Source organism: Sphaeramia orbicularis, chromosome 3, assembly GCF_902148855.1.
Source record: "Sphaeramia orbicularis chromosome 3, fSphaOr1.1, whole genome shotgun sequence".
Taxonomy (NCBI): Eukaryota; Metazoa; Chordata; class Actinopteri; order Kurtiformes; family Apogonidae; genus Sphaeramia; species Sphaeramia orbicularis.
In genome coordinates this window covers 8,632,069-8,652,255 of record NC_043959.1, presented here as the reverse complement: position 1 = coordinate 8,652,255, position 20,187 = coordinate 8,632,069, and the positions used below count along the sequence as shown (strand labels likewise).

The 20,187-nt window shown below is 41.5% G+C and overlaps 2 protein-coding genes across 2 annotated transcripts in view; one reads left to right on the top strand and one right to left on the bottom strand.

Annotated features, from left to right (window-relative positions):
• The window catches only part of adamts7 (a disintegrin-like and metallopeptidase (reprolysin type) with thrombospondin type 1 motif, 7), a 125,339-nt gene continuing 105,152 nt past the window's right edge, over positions 1-20,187 (top strand). The window contains 3 exon segments of the mRNA XM_030128758.1: positions 1-312; positions 5,664-6,031; positions 17,512-17,695. Coding sequence (XP_029984618.1) covers positions 213-312; positions 5,664-6,031; positions 17,512-17,695 — 652 coding nt within the window. The 5' untranslated portion in view covers positions 1-212.
• Positions 8,121-10,306, bottom strand: LOC115415264 (general transcription factor II-I repeat domain-containing protein 2A). The gene is made up of 2 exons (XM_030128779.1): positions 8,350-10,306; positions 8,121-8,257 (listed from the first exon to the last, which is right to left on the bottom strand). The coding sequence occupies exon 1, from the start codon at positions 10,007-10,009 to the stop codon at positions 8,354-8,356; it is 1,656 nt and encodes a 551-aa protein (XP_029984639.1). The 5' UTR covers positions 10,010-10,306; the 3' UTR covers positions 8,121-8,257; positions 8,350-8,353.

The following is a 20,187-nucleotide window of genomic DNA, read 5'->3' as shown; positions in this document are numbered from 1 at the left end:
AGCGCACTGTGGAACAAAACATTCAACCGACACAAAAACACACAGGCTTCCAGACCCAGAATGGAGCAGAAGACAGAGCATGTCCATGTCCGGGCCTGAGGCGGACCAGTCCCAACAAAGCCAGCAGTTTCAGCCCACATGGAAATCATATGACCATGAAACCCGCGGTGCAGAAGCTGTAAGTGTTCCAGACTACCGCCCTGACTGGAAACATGAGCCCCGCGGACACAGGGAGGACCGCAGCCCTGTGCGTCCGCATCCTGACGCTCCTGACGCTCCTGGAGAACTGCAGCGGACTAGCACATGAGCCAGGTTAGTGAAGCAGGGAACAAGTCCAGCTTAGTAAAGCAGGGAACAAGTCCGGCTCAGTAAAGCAGGGAACAAGTCCAGGTTAGTAAAGCAGGGAACAAGTCCAGCTTAGTAAAGCAGGGAACAAGTCCAGGTTAGTAAAGCAGGGAACAAGTCCAGGTTAGTAAAGCAGGGAACAAGTCCAGCTTAGTAAAGCAGGGAACAAGTCCGGCTCAGTAAAGCAGGGAACAAGTCCAGGTTAGTAAAGCAGGGAACAACTCCAGCTTAGTAAAGCAGGGAACAAGTCCGGCTCAGTAAAGCAGGGAACAAGTCCAGGTTAGTAAAGCAGGGAACAACTCCAGCTTAGTAAAGCAGGGAACAAGTCCGGCTCAGTAAAGCAGGGAACAAGTCCAGCTTAGTAAAACGGGGAACAAGTCCATCTTAGTAAAGCAGGGAACAAGTCCGGCTCAGTAAAGCAGGGAACAAGTCCAGTTCAGTAAAGCAGGGAACAAGTCCGGCTTAGTAAAGCAGGGAACAAGTCCGGCTTAGTAAAGCAGGGAACAAGTCCAGTTCAGTAAAGCAGGGAACAAGTCCAGTTTAATAAAGCAGGGAACAAGTCCAGTTTAGTAAAGCAGGGAACAAATCCAGCTTAGTAAAGCAGGGAACAAGTCCAGTTCAGTAAAGCAGGGAACAAGTCCAGGTTAGTAAAGCAGGGAACAAGTCCGGCTTAGTAAAGCAGGGAACAAGTCCGGCTTAGTAAAGCAGGGAACAAGTCCAGTTCAGTAAAGCAGGGAACAAGTCCAGGTTAGTAAAGCATGGAACAAGTCCAGTTCAGTAAAGCAGGGAACAAGTCCAGCCTAGTAAAACGGGGAACAAGTCCATCTTAGTAAAACGGGGAACAAGTCCAGCTTAGTAAAGCAGGGAACAAGTCCAGCCTAGTAAAACGGGGAACAAGTCCATCTTAGTAAAACGGGGAACAAGTCCAGCTTAGTAAAGCGGGGAACAAGTCCAGCTTAGTTAAGCAGGGAACAAGTCCAGCTTAGTAAAGCGGGGAACAAGTCCATCTTAGTAAAGCGGGGAACAAGTCCAGTTCAGTAAAGCGGGGAACAAGTCCAGCTTAGTAAAGCGGGGAACAAGTCCAGTTCAGTAAAGCGGGGAACAAGTCCAGGTTAGTAAAGCAGGGAACAAGTCCAGTTTAGTAAAGCGGGGAACAAGTCCAGCTTAGTAAAGCGGGGAACAAGTCCAGCTTAGTAAAGCAGATGAAGTCCAGTGTTTGTGCTCCACACACCTTCATTTTCCACAGTTTCATTCCCAAAGCAGCCATGAACACACTACAACTGTCAGTCTGCTTCCAGAGCTGCTGCCACTGACCTCTGACCCCATCAGGAAACACAATGCATTCTGGGATGCATAAATATAAGTCTCACAGTCTCCTTAACCCTTTCATGCATAGTGTTCACTCCAGTGGACAGCTGTTCTCTTGTATGTTCACTGGTTTTGTTGTTTTAGTTCCATATCAGCCAACACAGTGGACACTTATGCACCATCCCATAATAATACACTGACATTCAGACCATTACTGTAACTTTGCTGTTCTTGATAAACCTGATCTGCAGTGATATGTTTTACTTTAAATCAGTTGTTAATTGTTAGACTGTAATTAACTTTTTTTTTTTTTATGTTCGATTTTTTTTTTTGGATATTATCTCCATGAACTAGGAAGATTATTACTGTTACTAATTATTTAAAGAGAAGGAGTGGGATTTTATAAGTTATACTTCTTCTCTCCTTTTTGAATATGTGTTATATGTCTTATGTTGAAGTGTTTTGTTCATTTATTTTCTTCTGTTTTGACATTCATATTCGAAATAAATACATCAGTTAATCAAATCAATCAGTCAATCCAGTGAGTCATAACTAGTATTAGAATATGTTAAAATGTGAGAAAACATCAGATTAGCAGCATTAAAAATGTTTTTATGTCATTGTTTTCATATCACTTTCTGATACTGGGTTTTAAATACATGTTTCTGTGCTTCAAGAATAAAATGCAAGGTGTAGCCAAGAGGAGATTTTTGTAAATCCATGAAAAAAAAAACCTCAGTTGCATCATTTTTTCATGCCTAATGAGGAATAAAAACACAAAGGTTCTAATAATTCATGCATGAACAGGTTAATGAACAGAGAGTATTGTTATATCTGAGGATTTGTCAGTCCTTCATTTCATCCATCCACACTTCTTTTGGCTTGTGGTTTGGATGTTAAGTCAGAGCTCTCCAGAGATTAGAAGAAGTCTGGATATGTTTAGGGCTGTGTATTGGCAAGAATCTGGCAATACGACACAAATCACAATACTAGGATCGCAATACTATATGTCACAATATATCATGATACTGTTAAAAAGGCAATTTTTTTTGTGTTTCTTTTTTTTTAAATGATTATTTCCTTGTAGAACTGAATTACACCAGAAATCTGCACAAAATACCAAACACATTTTTATTTGATCTCAACAGGATCTAATGTTATATGACAAAATGTTCCTGTGTTCAAACTGAAATTCTGTTTTACAGACATTACAGTTTAGATCCTGTTCAAGTGTTCATATTCTATTAGTTCACAACTAACATCAGAACAGAATTTTAATTCAATCCCAACAAAGGAACTAGCATTATTTAATAAAAGAGTGTTAAATAAGAATAAATAAAAGCAAAACAAAAATGAACCTCTGCCATATCTGCATCTGAATAAATACCTAAAAATATCCATACATTCATTCATTCATTTTCTGACCCCGCTTTATGCTCACTAGGGTTACGGGGGTCGCTTGGAGCCTATCCCAGCTACATAGGGGCGAAGGTGGGGTACACCCTGGACAAGTTGCCAGTTCATCGCAGGGCTGAACATATCCATTCAGTACTTTTTAATATCGATACATGACTAAAATTTCCTTAGGGGGTCAAATGAGTGTCCATTTTTGTAAAAAAAAAAAAAAAAGTTGTAAGAAATGCATAGAACTGTGTTGAAATAATGCTAATCCATTTGTGCAGACTATTGATATTATTTGACAGTGGAAGCTATATTTTCAGAAATATTGGATTTTGAATAGCACGTGTATGTGAAAACTTTTGCTGGTGGACGGACGTGACATTACCCATGATGATCTGGTCAGTACCAGTACTTTATTAGGAATAAACTTATAGACTTACTATTGCTAATTCTCCTCTTATTCATAAATGTTAGTATTGTGGATCTAAAACAATAACAGCTGACACAAAAACTCAAAATGTGGCCGTGGACGGATGTGACATGGTTGTTCCAGATCCCATCATACTGATGCTCGGCAGCCATGTCACCGTTTCCACAAATGATCCCTGTACAAAAACTAGGATCAGAATTATTTATTGTATTGTTTATCATCATACTAAAGAGGAAATAACAATATAGAATTGTTATTTCTTTATAAAAATGCTTATTATTAGAAAACTGTTGATTTCAAAAGTGACATGTGACATTCTTAATGTATGTATTGGCGTGACATAAGCAGGATGGATCAGCACCATACTCCACATTGAACCTGTAAAAATAAAACATGTGATATGTAGGATATAATCTGGTTAGAAAAACTGGGGAATCTAAAAGAATAGAATATTTGTTTTTCAGGTAAATTCAGTTCAAATATAACTTGGCCATTTGTGACATGAAAATATAACATTAATTATGATGAAATTGGACATTTTTGATCTGAAACATAGTTCATATGACCATCAACATGTTGAACAGAACTGAAATCCTGTAAATTTGCGTAACTTGAATTTACCAACACAAAGTTCCTTTGGGGACTCACTTATATTGATTTCTTATGCACAAAGACAAAAATAAGACCTCTAAGCAAATTTTAGCAGAAAAGTAAATGGATATATAAAATGTATCTACATAGAAATAAGGACAATAACAATAGCAGTGTAAAAGTATATATAAAATATCAGTAGATATAAACAACAACACACAAGTCCAATGGCATCTACAAATAATATGTGCACTGCAGCCTTCAACACATGTGGATCCAACTGACTAAACTTACTTAGAACTTAACATGGAACAAACATACAACTGAAAAAAAAGAAACATATATTTGTAAGGTTTGTGTTAAAGCTTCAAAGTTTAAAGGAGTGAGTGATGGTTCCAATGTAGAAAAGTGAACAATAGATATTTTTTGCCTTTTTGTCCTCGTCTCTTCTGAGCTTACACTCCATGTTGTCTGTGTTGATCCTGGCGTCATGTGCGTCACATTAAGTGTCTGTGTGAAACACAACAGTGGAACCAATGTTGAGCAGTAGAGAAATTAAGGAAATGAAGCTTAGATTCAGTGTAAATTATAATCAAATTACCGTGGATTAATTATTTCAGCTCTGAACTCTTTATGATTTGTTCTGTTCACACTGTGATGGAAAAAATAGGCCCAAGTCACATAGAAGCAAAAATATCAGATTTCATCGTCTTATGTCTGAATGCAGAGTTGGTATAGTTTTTCTCTAACACATAGGTGTCAGACATGCAGCCCAGGGGCCAAATCCAGCCCACCAAAGGTTCCAATCCGGCCCATGGGATGAATTTGTGAAATGCAAAAATTACACTGAAGATATTAACAGTCAACGGTGTTAAAATCGTTCAATTCAGGTTCCACATACAGACACATACAGTCCAGTTAGATTTCTAGTGGGTCAGAACTAGTAAAATATTATCATAATAACCTATAAATAATGACAGCCCCACATTTTCTTTGTTTTTTTGGTGTAAAAAAGTAAAATTACATGAAAATATTTACATTACCAAACAATACTTTTATAAAAAATGTGAATAACCTGAACAAATATGAACAAACAGAAATGTCTTTAAGAAAAGTAAATGCAGTTTGACTAATGTTCTGCCTGTTACTAAATATTTTGTGTGATTGTAATGCACATGTGTAAATGATAAACTGATAAACTGAGGCAGAATATTGTTAAAACTGCACTTGTTTTTCTTAAGACAATTCAACACGTTCATGTTATTGAGATTTTTAAGGAAACTTTGTAGATGTAAACCTGATCATTATATAATTTTACTTTTTTTCACTGTTATTATTTTACTGGTCCAGCCCACTGCAGATCAAACTGGGCTGAATGTGGAACTGAACTAAGATGAGTTTGACAGCCCTGCTCTAACAGATGACAGCTGTACTGTAGCTATATTATAAACATAAAAATGACTGATTACACACATATGCGTTCATTTAGAGCTTCCCCTGACTTCTTTATAGCCACTTCATTACTTAATCGCCCTCTTCTTCCCATCGTGTAATAACCCTTCTTCTCTTCCCACCATGGCTCCCGCAGAGGGATTTCCACCAGGTCTTCCTGAGTATGAAGTGGTTCACCCCACTAGAGTAGATGCCAAAGGTCACTTCCTGTCCCACTTCCTGGCTCACCACGCTCAGCGAGTGCAACGTCGGGATACGTCAGAAGCCCCGGCGGACTTAGACCGACTCTTCTATCATTTGTGGCACCGGGGCCATAGTCTGTACTTCAAGCTCACCCTGAACCCACACCTGTTGGCTCCAGGCTTCCTGATAGAGAGGAGGCACCGTGGCCTGAGGGGGGCCCAGGTACAGCCCCCTGCATCCACCCACTGCTACTTTCTGGGGGAAGTATTAGAAGATGCCAGCGTTAAAGGGCAGGCAGCTCTGAGTACCTGTGATGGACTGGTGAGTCAATCAGATAATTTTATTTATTTATTTATTTATTTTATTTTTATCGAAGTATAAGAGATACAACATTTTCCAGTCACATCAGTCTGCCACATTTTCCTCACAGTGTTCACTTTCTAAAAAAGACACTCTCCATCAAAAAAAGGCTCAGTGAGGCTAATACATTTCTGATTGTCTCTGTCCCATTTTCTGAGGGATTGGAAATGATTTTTTTTTTTTTTTTAAACATCCAGAGAGAGAACAATATGACAGTGTGGGCATATCTAGCTTTGTATAACATTCAATAGAAAAGAAAGATTACAAGCAATATTAATACAAACAGAAAATAAAAAATAAAAAAGTACATATTAATTCGAATAGTCTCCTTTTATATCACCATGGTAACCGTTGGCATGTATTATTTCACATAATTTTCCCATTTTTCCCAATGTTTGACGAATAGTTCTAATTTTAGATTAACAGTGAAGGTGATTTCTTTTTTCCATTTTGTAAATGTCCCATGTTATCCGAACCCATTGCTGAACAGTTGGCTCATCTTGTACCATCCATTTTTATATTATTGCTTTTTTCCCTGCTGTCAAAAGAATATTCCCGAGATATTCATCTATTTTCATAGCAGGCGTTTTGAGTCCTAAATACATAATTCTGAACATACATCAGAGGGAATGTATGTTTTAAAAATTAATTGTGTTGCTTTATTGATCTCAGACCAGTAGTTTTGTATACCCTGACAGTCCCAGAATATGTGGTAGTGATGGGCCAGCTGACAGCCACAGTTTCTCCAGCATTTACTGTTTACCTGGGAAAAGTGTGCACGCTGACATGGTGTTAAGGAAAAGCAAAATGTGTTTTTCCAACAATATTCTTTCCATGTATGAGATCTTGTGCTTTTCCATTGAGATGTGCATATCCGCTTCAAGTCTTCATCTGATATTACTAACCCTCCTTCCTTTTCCCATTTTCAGTCAGATCATTTTAAATGAAGTCATTTGAAGGCGTTTTCAGTGTTCTGGAAATTAAACAGATCAGTGACCACTAGGGATGCAAATTATCGATTAATTCATTAATCGTTAGTTGGTTGCCCTTATCAATCGATTAACGATTGATTGATAGGCAGCGATTTTCCTGAGAACCTGAATTTCTTTTTCAATACGGTCTTTAAGAATAAAAGCTAAATATTGTTTATACACTTCATGATAAAAGCATGTCATATTCATTAATGATTGATTCATCTGTTGATGTGGCGGTGTGTAATGGGGGGGTGCACGCGCGTGTGTCTCGTCGGTGGGGGGGGTACTCGCAAGTGCGCAGTACGGTCGGGGGATGCGTGTGTTTTGGTTGGTAATCGCACGCGTGCGTGCATCACTTTCCGTCCTACTTCTAATACTATAGGGCAGGGGTCGGCAATCTTTAACACTCAAAGAGCCATTTCGACCCGGTTTCCACGGAAAAGACAACACTGGGAGCCGCAAACACTTTTTGACATCTGAAATGAAGATGTTAGCCTATATATACCGTAAATTCCTGACTATAAGCCGCTACTTTTTTCCCACACTTTAAACACTGCGGCTTATACTCCGACGCGGCTTATACAACGATTTTACCGGTACCACGGCTTGGTGCCACGCGGCGCACCTCGGTGGTGCCGCGCAACGGGAATGTATGAGAAGTGAACAACATCGAGTCTGTTGATTTGTGATAAAGCTGATTCTGAACGAACTCGTCTGTGAGATGAACGTGTTTTAACACATGTGTAGTCAATGAAATGTCAACACAACCAAACATATTTAACCATTTAATTTTCGTAATGATAGGGGAAGCCGGGCTTCTCTTGCAGTCTATGAGAAATCACCACTGGTGGACACCCGCGACTTATAAACCGGTGCGGCTTATACGTGTACAAAATTGATTTTCTTTCTAAAATTAGGGTCTGCGGCTTATATTCAGGTGCGGTCTATAGTCCGGAATTTACGGTATATATCTTTACACTTATAAAATAGTGTGTTGCTTATGAAATCCATGCAGTCCATCCATGTTTCAGAAAATTAAATTTTATTTATTAAATGAACACATTTTGAACTCTTACAAAAAAAAAAAAAATCGCAGAGTTGAAGGTCTCTTTCAAATGAATTAAAAAGCTGAACTTAAATTATCCATCTAGCAAACAAAAATGCCGTGAGCAGTCATCCTTTGGGCTTTCGGAGCGTGTAGCGGAGCCTTGACCTGAATTGAAAAATACAACGGAAAAAAGAGCACTATTTCACTGAACAATGAAAATAAATATTTACAAATAACTGCCTGAATATTTATTTTACCTGGTTAATGGGACTTCTGCTCCTGAACCTCTGCGCACAGCGCCTGCAAATCAGGGCTGTAGGAAGTCACTTTCATCTTTACGCAGGACTGTAAGCTGCCGTCTGTGAGGCGTGAGCGGTGTTTGTTTTTAACATAGTTCATGGTGGAGAATAGCTGCTCACATGCATATGTGGATCCGAAGATCGACAGGACTCCAAATGCATATTTCTTCATGTTTTTATAGGTGTCGGGGATGGCATTCCATGTCTCAAACACGAGTTTGTCTGGTCTTGGAAGGTTCTCAATATCACTCCATTTGTGATTCTGAGCAAGAGTGGCCTTCTGACGGGAAACATTTTCAAGATCATCTCTCAGGCGTTTAAACTCAGACACCCATATATCTTTGTCGGCTATGTCAGCCAGCTCCAGCTCAAGATCAGGTTGACTTACACCTGCAAATGCAGTCACATTTAACAGGGATGGGTCGATGGTCAGGGGAGTGACGGGGAAGGACAATGTAGCTTTTTCCTCTCTGAACTCACGGAATCGTTTCCCAAACGATGCTTGCATTGTGGTGATTGCAGACTGCAAATACTCTGACTTTATCACCTTGTGAGCTTGTTTGAACTCCCTTAAGGAGGGGAAGTGAGACAGTGTTCCTCTCTGTAAATCTCTCGCAAACACTGTCAGCTTGCGCTCAAACGCTAACACCTCTTCCAGCATGTGTAGCACTGTGCCTCCTCTCCCCTGAAGAGTTGTATTCAGCGCGTTCAGGTTCGCTGTCATGTCCACCATGAAATGCAGCTTTTCCAGCCACTCTGGCAGTTCCAGCTCAGGAAAGGTGAGCCCTTTGCGGCTCATGAAAGTCTTCACCTCTCCCAGACATGCAGCAAAGCGTTTCAGCACCTCTCCTCTGGACAGCCACCGTACTCTGTTATGCAGCAGGAGATCAGAGTACGTGCTCTCCACCTCATCCAGTAACGAATGGAACTGACGGTGATTTGAACCTTTTGCCATTATTTTATTGACAATCTGAATGACAACATTCATTACCTTTGTGCATTCTGGGGGAAAGGTCTGAGCGCACAATGCCTCTTGGTGAAGGATGCAGTGAAACGTCAGAAGCTTTCTATCCAGTGACTTCTGCAGCAATGCCACAAAGCCCCTGTGGGCTCCAGTCATACTCAGTGCCCCATCAGTAGCCACTGACACCAGGTGGGTTGTTTTTATTTCTTTGGCTCTGAAACAATCAAGCACAGCCTCACAGATGTCCTCCCTCCGTGTCTGGCCTTTTAGTGGTATCAGCTCAACCATTTCTTCCTGTGGTCCATCAGAGTTCATATATCGGCAGAACAGCGCTATTTGTTCAATGTCACTTTTGTCTTTGGACTCATCACAGGTGATCGAGTATGCTGCGGCTGAATTGATGTCTTTAATTTGCTGTTTTGTGATATTTTCTGCCATTTTTATGGTTCTGTCTTTGACAGTCTTCGCAGAGAGAGGCATCTCTCTGATTTTCTGCACAATTTCAGTCTTGTTTTTAAAGTCCTCGAATAGGTGTTCTGAAATCTTAATGAATGACTCTTTCATATATTCTCCGTCTGTGAACGGCTTCCCATGTCTGACTATTTCCCAAGCGGCCACAAAACTTGCATAGGTAGTTGAATTTGCAGACTTCATCCACTTCTTGAATTGATTTTTACACAGATCAGCCTTCTACATCAGTTCCGAAACAGCTTTTTTTCTCTCTTCTCCCTCAGGATATTTTTCAGCAAAGGCTGTGTGTTTATTTTGGAAATGTCTTCCTACATTTGACCTTTTATTGTTGGCCAGTTTTTCACCACAAATTAGGCATACTGGTAACCTGCTCTCGTCAGAGGTAAATGCAAATGAATCTGCCCAGGCATCATTAAATGTTCTATTTTCTTCAGAAATTTTTCTTTTCTTTGATTTCTCCATACTTGGCCTACCTGGGGTTGAAAGTCTCAATGAATGTATGGCGTTTTGGCGGGCTGTCGGAGAGTGTGACACATATTTTGAGCGACGAAAAATAATACTATATATATATATATATATATATATATATATATATATATATATATATATATATATATATATATATATACACTACCAATCAAAAGTTTGGACTCACCTTCTCATTTAAATGACATGAGATGGTCCACAGATGGCCAACAAGTGCTCAACATCACTGGGAACTCCTTCAAGACTTTTGGAAAACATTTCAGGTGACTACCTCATGGAGCTCATCAAGAGAATGCCAAGAATGTACAAAATAATAATAAAAGCAAAACGTGACTATTTTGAAGAATCTAAAATATAAAGCATACTTTGAGTTATGTCGCACTTTTTTAAAACTACATAATTCCATACATGTTCATTCATAGTTTTGATGCCTTCAGTGAGAATCTACAATGTAAATAGTCATGAAAGTAAAGAAAAACCAGGTGAGTCCAAACTTTTGACTGGTAGTGTATATGTGTATATATATAATTTTATTTTAATATTTCGAGATCACAATAATCTTACAGTTTACAACTACAATTAAACAAACACAAATAAAATACTTTGTTCAGATATTTTGCAGTTTTGGTGTCGCAGGGCATTCCGCGCATGCCGGCTGACACATCCAGTGCTGTCAAACGTCTCTGAAGAAGGTGAATGCTGATCACCGAAATTGCACAAGGTCTGAAGAAAGAAGTTAAAAACTTTGACTTAGTAAGAAGACATGATACACGTTTTTGAGACAAATAACATACACTTCAATCGGACACTTATAATTTATTTTCCCAAGCCACGCAGAGCCACAACATAAGGATGAAAGAGCCGCATGCGGCTCCGGAGCCGCGGGTTGCCGACCCCTGCTATAGGGGCAGTCCAGTCCGTGCCCCCGCAGAAGTGAAAGTGAAACTATTCATTCATTTATCTTTTCCTCCTGAAGCTTCACAAGTGCATTACGTATCTGTGTCCAGGATCAGGGGCCTGGAGGATGTTTTAACTTCTGTCTCACTGACCGTGGACTAGACCAACCTCCAGGAAAATGCTCCGATACCGACCCCACATTTGTGCGGGTATTTATTCGGGGGGGGCACCGCTTCCACAAACAGACGGGTCGGTCTGTGTTTGGCTCCACCCCCAAACAGACAGGTCGATCTGTGTTTGGCTTCACCCACAAACAGATGGGTCAGTCTGTGTTTGGCTCCACCCCCAGTCAGATGGGTCAGTCTGTGTTTGGCTCCACCCCCAGTCAGACGAGTCAGTCTGTGTTTGACTCCACCCACAAACAGACGGGTCAGTCTGTGTTTGGCTCCATCATGTCCATAAAGACATTCTAACTCATCAACGCCATGATCCGGTTCAGTGACCATCTATCCCAGCCGCGGTGTCGCAGCGCGAACAAACCGTCAGCCTTCGGACAGGTGTGGACAGGTGGACAAGGGCAATTAACGGACAATTTATAATTTAATCAAGCAAATTCTTACTGACAATTAATCGTTAGTCGATTAATTGTTTACATCCCTAGTGACCACATTTATATGCACAAAATATTCAGTGTTTTCTGTTCTGAAAGACACAGAATTCCTCTTAAGCTGTTTACATGGCTCATTACCATGAATAGAGCTTCAGCTATTGATTATTTTTTTAATCAGTTAATTTATCAATACATTTCTTCAGTTCAGTTACAGGATTACGGTATTTGAAAAAAATTTAGTAAAAATGTGAAAAAGACAAGTGTGAAAATGACAAAGAACTTGTCCTTTATTCCAGAACCAGCTGAAAGAACAATTACAAAAAGTATAAAAGTAAAAGGATATATAAAACTATCTATAGATATAAACAACCAAGTCCAATTTTCAACACATTTGGATCTAACTTACTAAGAACTTAACATGGAACTAACATACAACTGCTTGTTGATCCTGGCATCATGTGCATCACAATAAGCATCTGTTTAAAACATCAGTATTTCAATGTTTAGCAGCAGCAAAATTAAGGAAACAAAACTCCAATTCAGGAAAACTGTTGAAACATTTTTTGAATTGATTCAAGCTGATTAATTGATTAATCCTTTCAGCTCTAAACATGACTAATCAACTAATATTCCCTTTAACATGCAGCCATCACTCCCCACAAGAAAAACAGTGTTTTTCAAACTTCTGCACTAGTGACAGACATTGCACTGCGAACACAACCTTCCTTTTTTTTTTTTAAACATTCTTGAGAAGGACAGCTTTTTCATGTTTACTGAGACCCAAAACCTGTTTATGTTGTCTGTCATAATGTTTGAAAATAGGTGTATTTGTCATTCTGACCACTAATGTGGACTTTGTTTTTGTGTCAGCTGAGTGTAAACAGGGACTGTGTGCACCAACCTGTGGATGACACTTGGGAAGAACATTCATTTTCTGACTGTGTTAGAAAGATGCTCGAAGAAACCTCATAAAACCAAAAGAATATTGTCATATCCCAAGAGACATAATTTAATACATTCAGACAGATTCCGCTGTTTACATAATACCTGTCAAGTTCAGTATTCTGTTCTCAGAATAACACTGGAATATAAGTGCATGTGTAAATGTACTCATTGTCAACTGCAGCTGAGTGATGTGTTCAGAGTTTTTTGCGTGAGTCTATTGTGTTGAAAGATGTGTTAATACAGATTAATATTCAGACATATTTCACTATTGAAGGGTCATTTAGGCAACTACACAGCCTTAAAGAATTTACTCAATAAAAGTGTGTCTAAATTCAGCCATTATTCAACTTAAATCCTCAGTTACAGCCAGGGCGTGTTCACTGCCTCTGACAGTTGTTTGAATGAAGTTTCAACATAATATATTTTATCAGAAGAGACACTTCATATATAGTTACACAGTTTGCACACACGTGCAAAAATCATCTGTGTTTTGTAGTAGATGTTTTGGAAGCACTGGTATATTTGCTTTCTGACCCAACTACCAGTAGTAATCTGTGAATTTCAGCTAAATGGTTCCTGTTGCATTCTGAGGCCTGGCAGAGCAGGTAAACTGCCGCTGCTTATTTAGAAGTGGATAATTGGAAAATGTTTTACTCAGACATACGCATTAGTCTAGTACACACAGGAATCTCTGTTTATTACTTTCTTGGTCTCATCTCAGACCCGTTTACCAAACAGCTGTATGAATGCCCTCACATGGTTTAGAATATAGAAGTGATGACTTGCTCTTGGGAAGGACAGTGGCTCATTGAAGTGTGTGGGGACTGAAGGATCATCCCTGTTGTCTTATCCCAAAGTAGTCTGTGCTTTGGACCTAAGGCAACACACTAATGCTGCCTTCATGTGCTATGGGAATAATGGTAAATACTAGTTACCAACTCAAAAATTGCACATGAACACCCCCTCACGTCGTATTTTCCACTGGAGAACTGGAAAAAAAGTTTGATCCACAAGATGAAAATAACCACTGACCTTTTCAACTTGGCAGAGATAAACAAGGCTTTTGTTAATGTTCTGCTGCTGTTAGCTGATGATTTTGGACATTTATAGCATACACAACGTGTATGAAATCGTGAGAGGGGCTCGGGGGTTGTGTGTGTGTGTGGGGGGGTCGGTTCGATTCTGAGGTCATTTACAGCAATAGGTCCCGCTTGCGATTACAAGGTCACGTCCGTGTCCAGGCCGAAGCGGCACATAGCTGAGGCAAAGTCCTGGGACCACTGGATGGCGCTATGAAGCAGATTCAATATTGCTGTGTCATTTCGCTCAGGGTGGAAGGAACATCGAACCAAAAATGACTGAGTTACCGTGCAGGACCACCAGGTGGCAGTGCCAGCCAGATTCAGTATGATTTCATTCAAGGCTGGACTACCATCAACCACGTCAAGACTGGTGTTGATCGGACCAAAAATGACAGCGTTATAGGGTGCCACCACTAGGTGGCAATATCAGCCAGATCCAGTATAATTTCATTCAAGGCAGGACTAACATCAGCCATGTAAACTTTGGTGCTGATCAGACCAAAAGTGACAGAGTTACTATGCGGGACCACTAGGTGGCACTGTGGGCCAGATTCAGTATTTTGTTCAGGGCAGGAGCAACATCAGCCAGGTAAAGTTTGGTGGTGATCGGAGAAAAAATGACCAAGTTACTGTGCGGGACCACTAGGTGGCACTGTGGGCCAGATTCAGTATCATTTCATTCAAGGCAGGACTATCAACCAATATTCATTCAGTTTGAAAATTTAAGATTCTAATGACATATAAATCTTCTTCTGGCCCACCTGCGCGGTGTCTCCTTCAGACTCGGCCCTCTACCAGAGGCCTGGGAGCCTGAGGGTTCTGTTCAGGGTCTTAGCTGTTCCTAGGACTGTGTTGTTTTGGACTCAGATCTCTGATGTTGTTCCTGGTATCTGCTGGTTCCATCCTCTCAGTTTGGGGGTCACTGCCCCTAGTGGCCCCCCAAATCACTACTGGGACCACTGTTGCCTTGACCCCCCACATTTTCTCTATCTCCTCTCTCAGCCCTTGGTATTTCTCCAGCTTCTCATTTTCTTTTTCTCTGATGTTGCTATCACTTGGGATTGCTACATCTATCTCTGCCGCTGTCTTCCGATGTTTATCCACCTCCACTATGTCAGGCTGACTGGACATTACCAACTTGTCGGTCTGGATCTGGAAGTCCCACAGGATCTTGGCCTGTTTGTTCTCTATCACCTTTGGGGGTGTCTCTCATCTGGACCCTGGGACCTCCAATCCATACTGGGTACAGATGTTCCTGTACACTATGTCCTCTACCTGGTTATGCCGTTCCATGTATGCCTCGCCTGCCAGTATCTTACACCTGCTGTGATGGACTGGACTGTCTCAGGGGCTTCTGTACACAGACTACACCTGGGTCTAGTCTGGTGTGGTAGACCTGCACCTGGGTTCTAGTCTGGTGTGGTAGACCTACACCTGGGGTCTAGTCTGGTGTGATAGACCTACACCTGGGTTCTAGTCTGGTGTGGTAGACCAACACCTGGGGTCTTGTCTGCTGTGGTAGACCTACACCTGGGGTCTAGTCTGGTGTGGTAGACCTACACCTGGGGTCTAGTCTGGTGTGGTAGACCTACACCTGGGGTCTAGTCTGGTGTGGTAGACCTACACCTGGGGTCTTGTCTGGTGTGGTAGACCTACACCTGGGGTCTAGTCTGCTGTGGTAGACCTACACCTGGGGTCTAGTCTGCTGTGGTAGACCTACACCTGGGGTCTTGTCTGGTATGGTAGACTACACCTGGGGTCTAGTCTGCTGTGGTAGACCTACACCTGGGGTCTTGTCTGGTATGGTAGACTACACCTGGGGTCTAGTCTGGTGTGGTAGACCTACACCTGGGGTCTAGTCTGCTGTGGTAGACCTACACCTGGGGTCTAGTCTGCTGTGGTAGGCCTACACCTGGGGTCTAGTCTGGTGTGGTAGACCTACACCTGGGGTCTTGTCTGGTATGGTAGACCTACACCTGGGGTCTAGTCTGGTGTGGTAGACCTACACCTGGGGTCTAGTCTGGTGTGGTAGACCTACACCTGGGGTCTAATCTGGTGTGGTAGATCTACACCTGGGGTCTTGTCTGGTATGGTAGACCTACACCTGGGATCTTGTCTGCTGTGGTAGACTACACCTGGGGTCTAGTCTGCTGTGGTAGACCTACACCTGGGGTCTAGTTTGCTGTGGTAGACCTACACCTGGGGCCCAGTCTGGTGTGGTAGACCCCGGCTTCTATTGTTCTGGTGTTCAGGACCTGTTCTGGTCCATGAGTCCGTAAGAGTCTGGTCCTCTGTACTGTCTTTCAATCCAGTTTTTTCCAGTCACTGGTATGTTTTCTTGATATCAGCTACTTCCTCAATTTGCCGATGGCCCATGCCATGCAGGGGCTTGTCCTTCCATGATAGCCCCTCAGGCTCCTCGTCCTTACTGGGCTTTTGTTGCCTGAGGCATTCACTTATCAGTTGGTCATTGGGGGCCATTTTCTGGACATATTCCTGGAGGTTTGCCGTTTCCTCCTGGACAGTAGTTGTGACACTTACTAGTCCTCGGCCTCCCTCCTTTCTCTTTGTGTTCAGCCTCAAGATGCTGGACTTAGGGTGGAACCCTCCATGCATGGTAAGGAGCTTTCTTGTCTTGATATCAGTTCTTGTATCGCTTCCAGTGGATATCCAGGATACTATGCCAGCGGGGTATCTGATCACTGGTAGGTCATAGGTGTTAATGGATTGGATCTTATTTTTGCCATTCAGCTGACTGTTCAGGACCTGCCTTACCCACTGTAGGTATTTGGTTGTGACCTCTAACCTCCGAGTTGCCTCCTCATGATTACCATTTGCCTGTGGGATCCCCAGGTATTTGTAACCGTTCTGCACGTAATGTTCCCTTCAGGTAGCTCAACCCCTTCAGTTGTGATCACCTTTCCTCCTCTACATACCATCTGCCCACATTTATCTTGCTTTCATCAGTCTTTGCTGTATATCCAAGTGAGGTGAATCAGGGAGTCAATGTCCTGCTCATTCTTGGCATACAGCTTGATGTCATCCATGTAGAGGAGGTGGCTGATGGTTGTTCCAGGGGGGTATTAGTTGACTGCCTTCCTGCATCGGGGTCACATGACCAACCTAACGTAACTTGATTGGCTGGCTGTTGGTTCGATTTGAGATAGGATTGATTGCTTATCTTTGGTTTCCCGGATGTTTAAATTTTGGCATCTGAATTTGTTCTATTGCAATTGAGTAACTTGAATTCATATTACTTGATTATTTTTAATAGGATTTTTTTGATTCTGAATTTATGAGCATTGAAAAATACAAGTGAAAACGGGGTATTGAAAACATGAAGAGTTGAATACAGAGAAAAAAAATCAGATAATTTCAGTGCAAAAAAAAATTCAGATACTTAATTTCAGTGTAAAAAAAATTCAGTGCTAGAAATTCAATGGCTTTCATAATTCAAAGTTTGATAAGACTGATTTACCTCCATAGAAAACACTGAAATAAAATTCAAAGTCTGAAAAAAAGGATGATTGCAGCAAGTTCTTTTGAAATGACTCTTACTTTGAACTGATCTATTACTACTGTGGTTCGGATGAGGCCCATTGTACTGTGATAATAGAGGATTTTCTTAGCGATGAAACTATTCATGCTTGTTTTCTTTTCTTTAGACAGGATTTTTTAAGTTCTCTGATGAGGAGTTATTTATTCAGCCTCTGGAGAAGTCTGATGATATGACCTCAGTGCCTCAAGCTCACGCCATCTATAAACGCCACACCTCTCCTCCGTCCTGGACTCCAGTCGTCCATCCTGCCTCAGGGACGCAACCTCTCAACAGTACCTGTGGAGTCAAAAGTAAAGTCCTTCTCACTCATCAGTCACACACCGTGAGGGTATTGTTTTATCATTCACCTATTGGTATTCTTTTTAGAGCTTTAAACAGGATTTATGGTTGGCTGCTCTGCGTCCTGCAGGTATGCCATATCTGACAACAGCATTATGTGCTCTCACACTCAAGCATACTGTAGCGGCATTGTTTTGAGAAAGTGTTGTAGTTTCTCCTCCAAATAGGAAGGTGGCAGTAATGCTGGTATCAGCTGGTTATAATGATGAAACTCCACTGGGTGGAGTTGTTTCCATGGTTTTCATATCTTCCAGTGGGTATTTCCTGTTTTAAAACACCAATAGTGGCTGACATGGAACAGTGTTTTCGCGAGCAAGATATTGTTCTTTTAAAAGTATTACAGTGTAAGTGACAGAAACGGAGTCAACGTAGGAGATGGGCTGTGCGACCGCTGAATGAAAATAGGTCAACTGATGGGGAATACCAAAATCTAATAATTATTGATTATACTAACCCAGGGATTAAAGTTCTCCGTCACCACGACGGATTTCCGTCAAATGGAAAAATTGAGGGGGGAAAAAAGTCATATTGAAGTAACTTCCCCACGTGTTTCGCGGAGTCCAGTCGGCACCACGATCCTGTCCTGAATCTGCAGGTGTTTAACACAGGCACGCCACGCACAGGGGACTGATAGGTTTAACAGTGATGATAATTAGATGACTTCTTTATTTTTATGTCGGGAGGAGAGATTGATGACTATTTATGTTTGGAAGGAAACGCTGCTCATTCTGTGCCTCAGAAACACATGGACAAGTTCAGCTTTACCGAAGTTAAGCCTCCAGACGCTAACTTTAGTTTAGTGCTAACAAGTAGCTTTCATTATGAAAGAACCACAGCGAAAAGGGAAGAAGACAGAACTGATCTACATGGACCTTCATGTTTGGGTTCATAGCTCATCTCCTCTTGCCGGTATATGACTAGTGTGTGTGTTTGTGTTTGTGTGTTTGTGCCCTTCCCATGCGTGTGGCTGTGCGCGCCGCGGCCTTACGCGGTTATGCGCCCGACTGCATAAGTGCTTTATTTTGACCTGTTGAGCATCTTATTTCTATCTGTGTGGTACAGTACGAAGATAAAATTGAATGAATGAGTAACACCCTTGGTATTTGCAAAGCCATTGTATTTTAAATACCTTCAGAGAGTATCTGTAACAGAATGTAATTTCTGTTTCAGTTGACGTAATTTCTTCCAATCAAAAGAGAACACGATATCGGCGGGGGGGGGGTGAACGCAGGTTTGGCGACGTAAACATTATTTTGGCTAGCATATACGACATCATGGACACGTTTGTAGAGGAAGGTGCTGAAGTGGTAACTATTGAGAGATGCGTGAAAAATAGATGGAGGTGGGCATGGCTTGATGAGACAGGAGACGATGGAACTCCAATTAGATCATGGTGCAAAAATATGAAGCAGCCTGGTGCGTGCATGTGCGTAGTTTGCCACAAGAAAATACTGTATGGTTCCAATGGTAAAAAAGTCCTGATCCGCCATCAATCTGAGAAGCTGAAGATTAGTTGGTTAGGGTTACATTTACACAGACATTTTCCCCAAAATTCATGTGCTGTTGGAGTTGGAGTTATGTTTTAGGAATTCCTAAATTGTTAAATAAAAAGTTTTTCACTCATTTTTTGCAGTAAGGTTTTCTTCTAGTTATTTTCACTTGCTTCAAAGGTTTTCATACCCTTTAAAATTAACCAGAGAGCACCAAAATTGACCTGAAGCTTTAAAAATTTTCTGGGGGAGGACCCCCAGACCCCCCACCAATACCACTCATAACATTTTTTCTATCCATGTTACTAATCTTCTACACCTGTACACTCTCCCATTCAGTGCGTTTTACAGTATTGCCAAATTTGACTATATAAACTTGTACGCTATAGTAGTATTGTATTGAATCATTTTTAATCGTGGCCAATAATTTTGACCAGAAGAAAATTTTCAGTCAGATTAAAAATTTTTTGCTTTAATCCCTGTACTAACCAAATAAAGGCAGAATTTTGTGAAATTATGTGGGTTTATTAATGTGCATAATCACACGGGTTTTTCAGGAGCAAAAAGTAACAGAGGAGAACAAAAGTGAAATAAGTACTGAACAAAATCAGAAGAACTACATACAGCAGAACCCCACAACATTAGTTGCTGTATAGTCCTGGAGTCGCATGATCATAAATTGGCCAACCAGGAGATGGTGTCTCTGCGTTGCTGTGGTGCGTGGTTACAATCTGGAAGAGATGCACGTCAAGGCTGTGTGGGCCAACGCGGGGCTGTCGGTGGTGACTGCGTAGGCTGTGTGGGCCAACGCGGGGCTGTCGGTGGTGACTGCGCAGGCTGTGTGGGCCAGGGCGGGGCTGTCTGTGGTGACTGCGCAGGCTGTGTGGGCCAGGGCGGGGCTGTCTGTGGTGACTGCACAGGCTGTGTGGGCCAGCGCAGGGCTGTCTGTGGTG

Bases quoted from the DNA above. Each gene is read 5' to 3' on its own strand.
- LOC115415264 (XM_030128779.1), bottom strand. From the start codon at position 10,009: ATGAAGTCTGCAAATTCAACTACCTATGCAAGTTTTGTGGCCGCTTGG.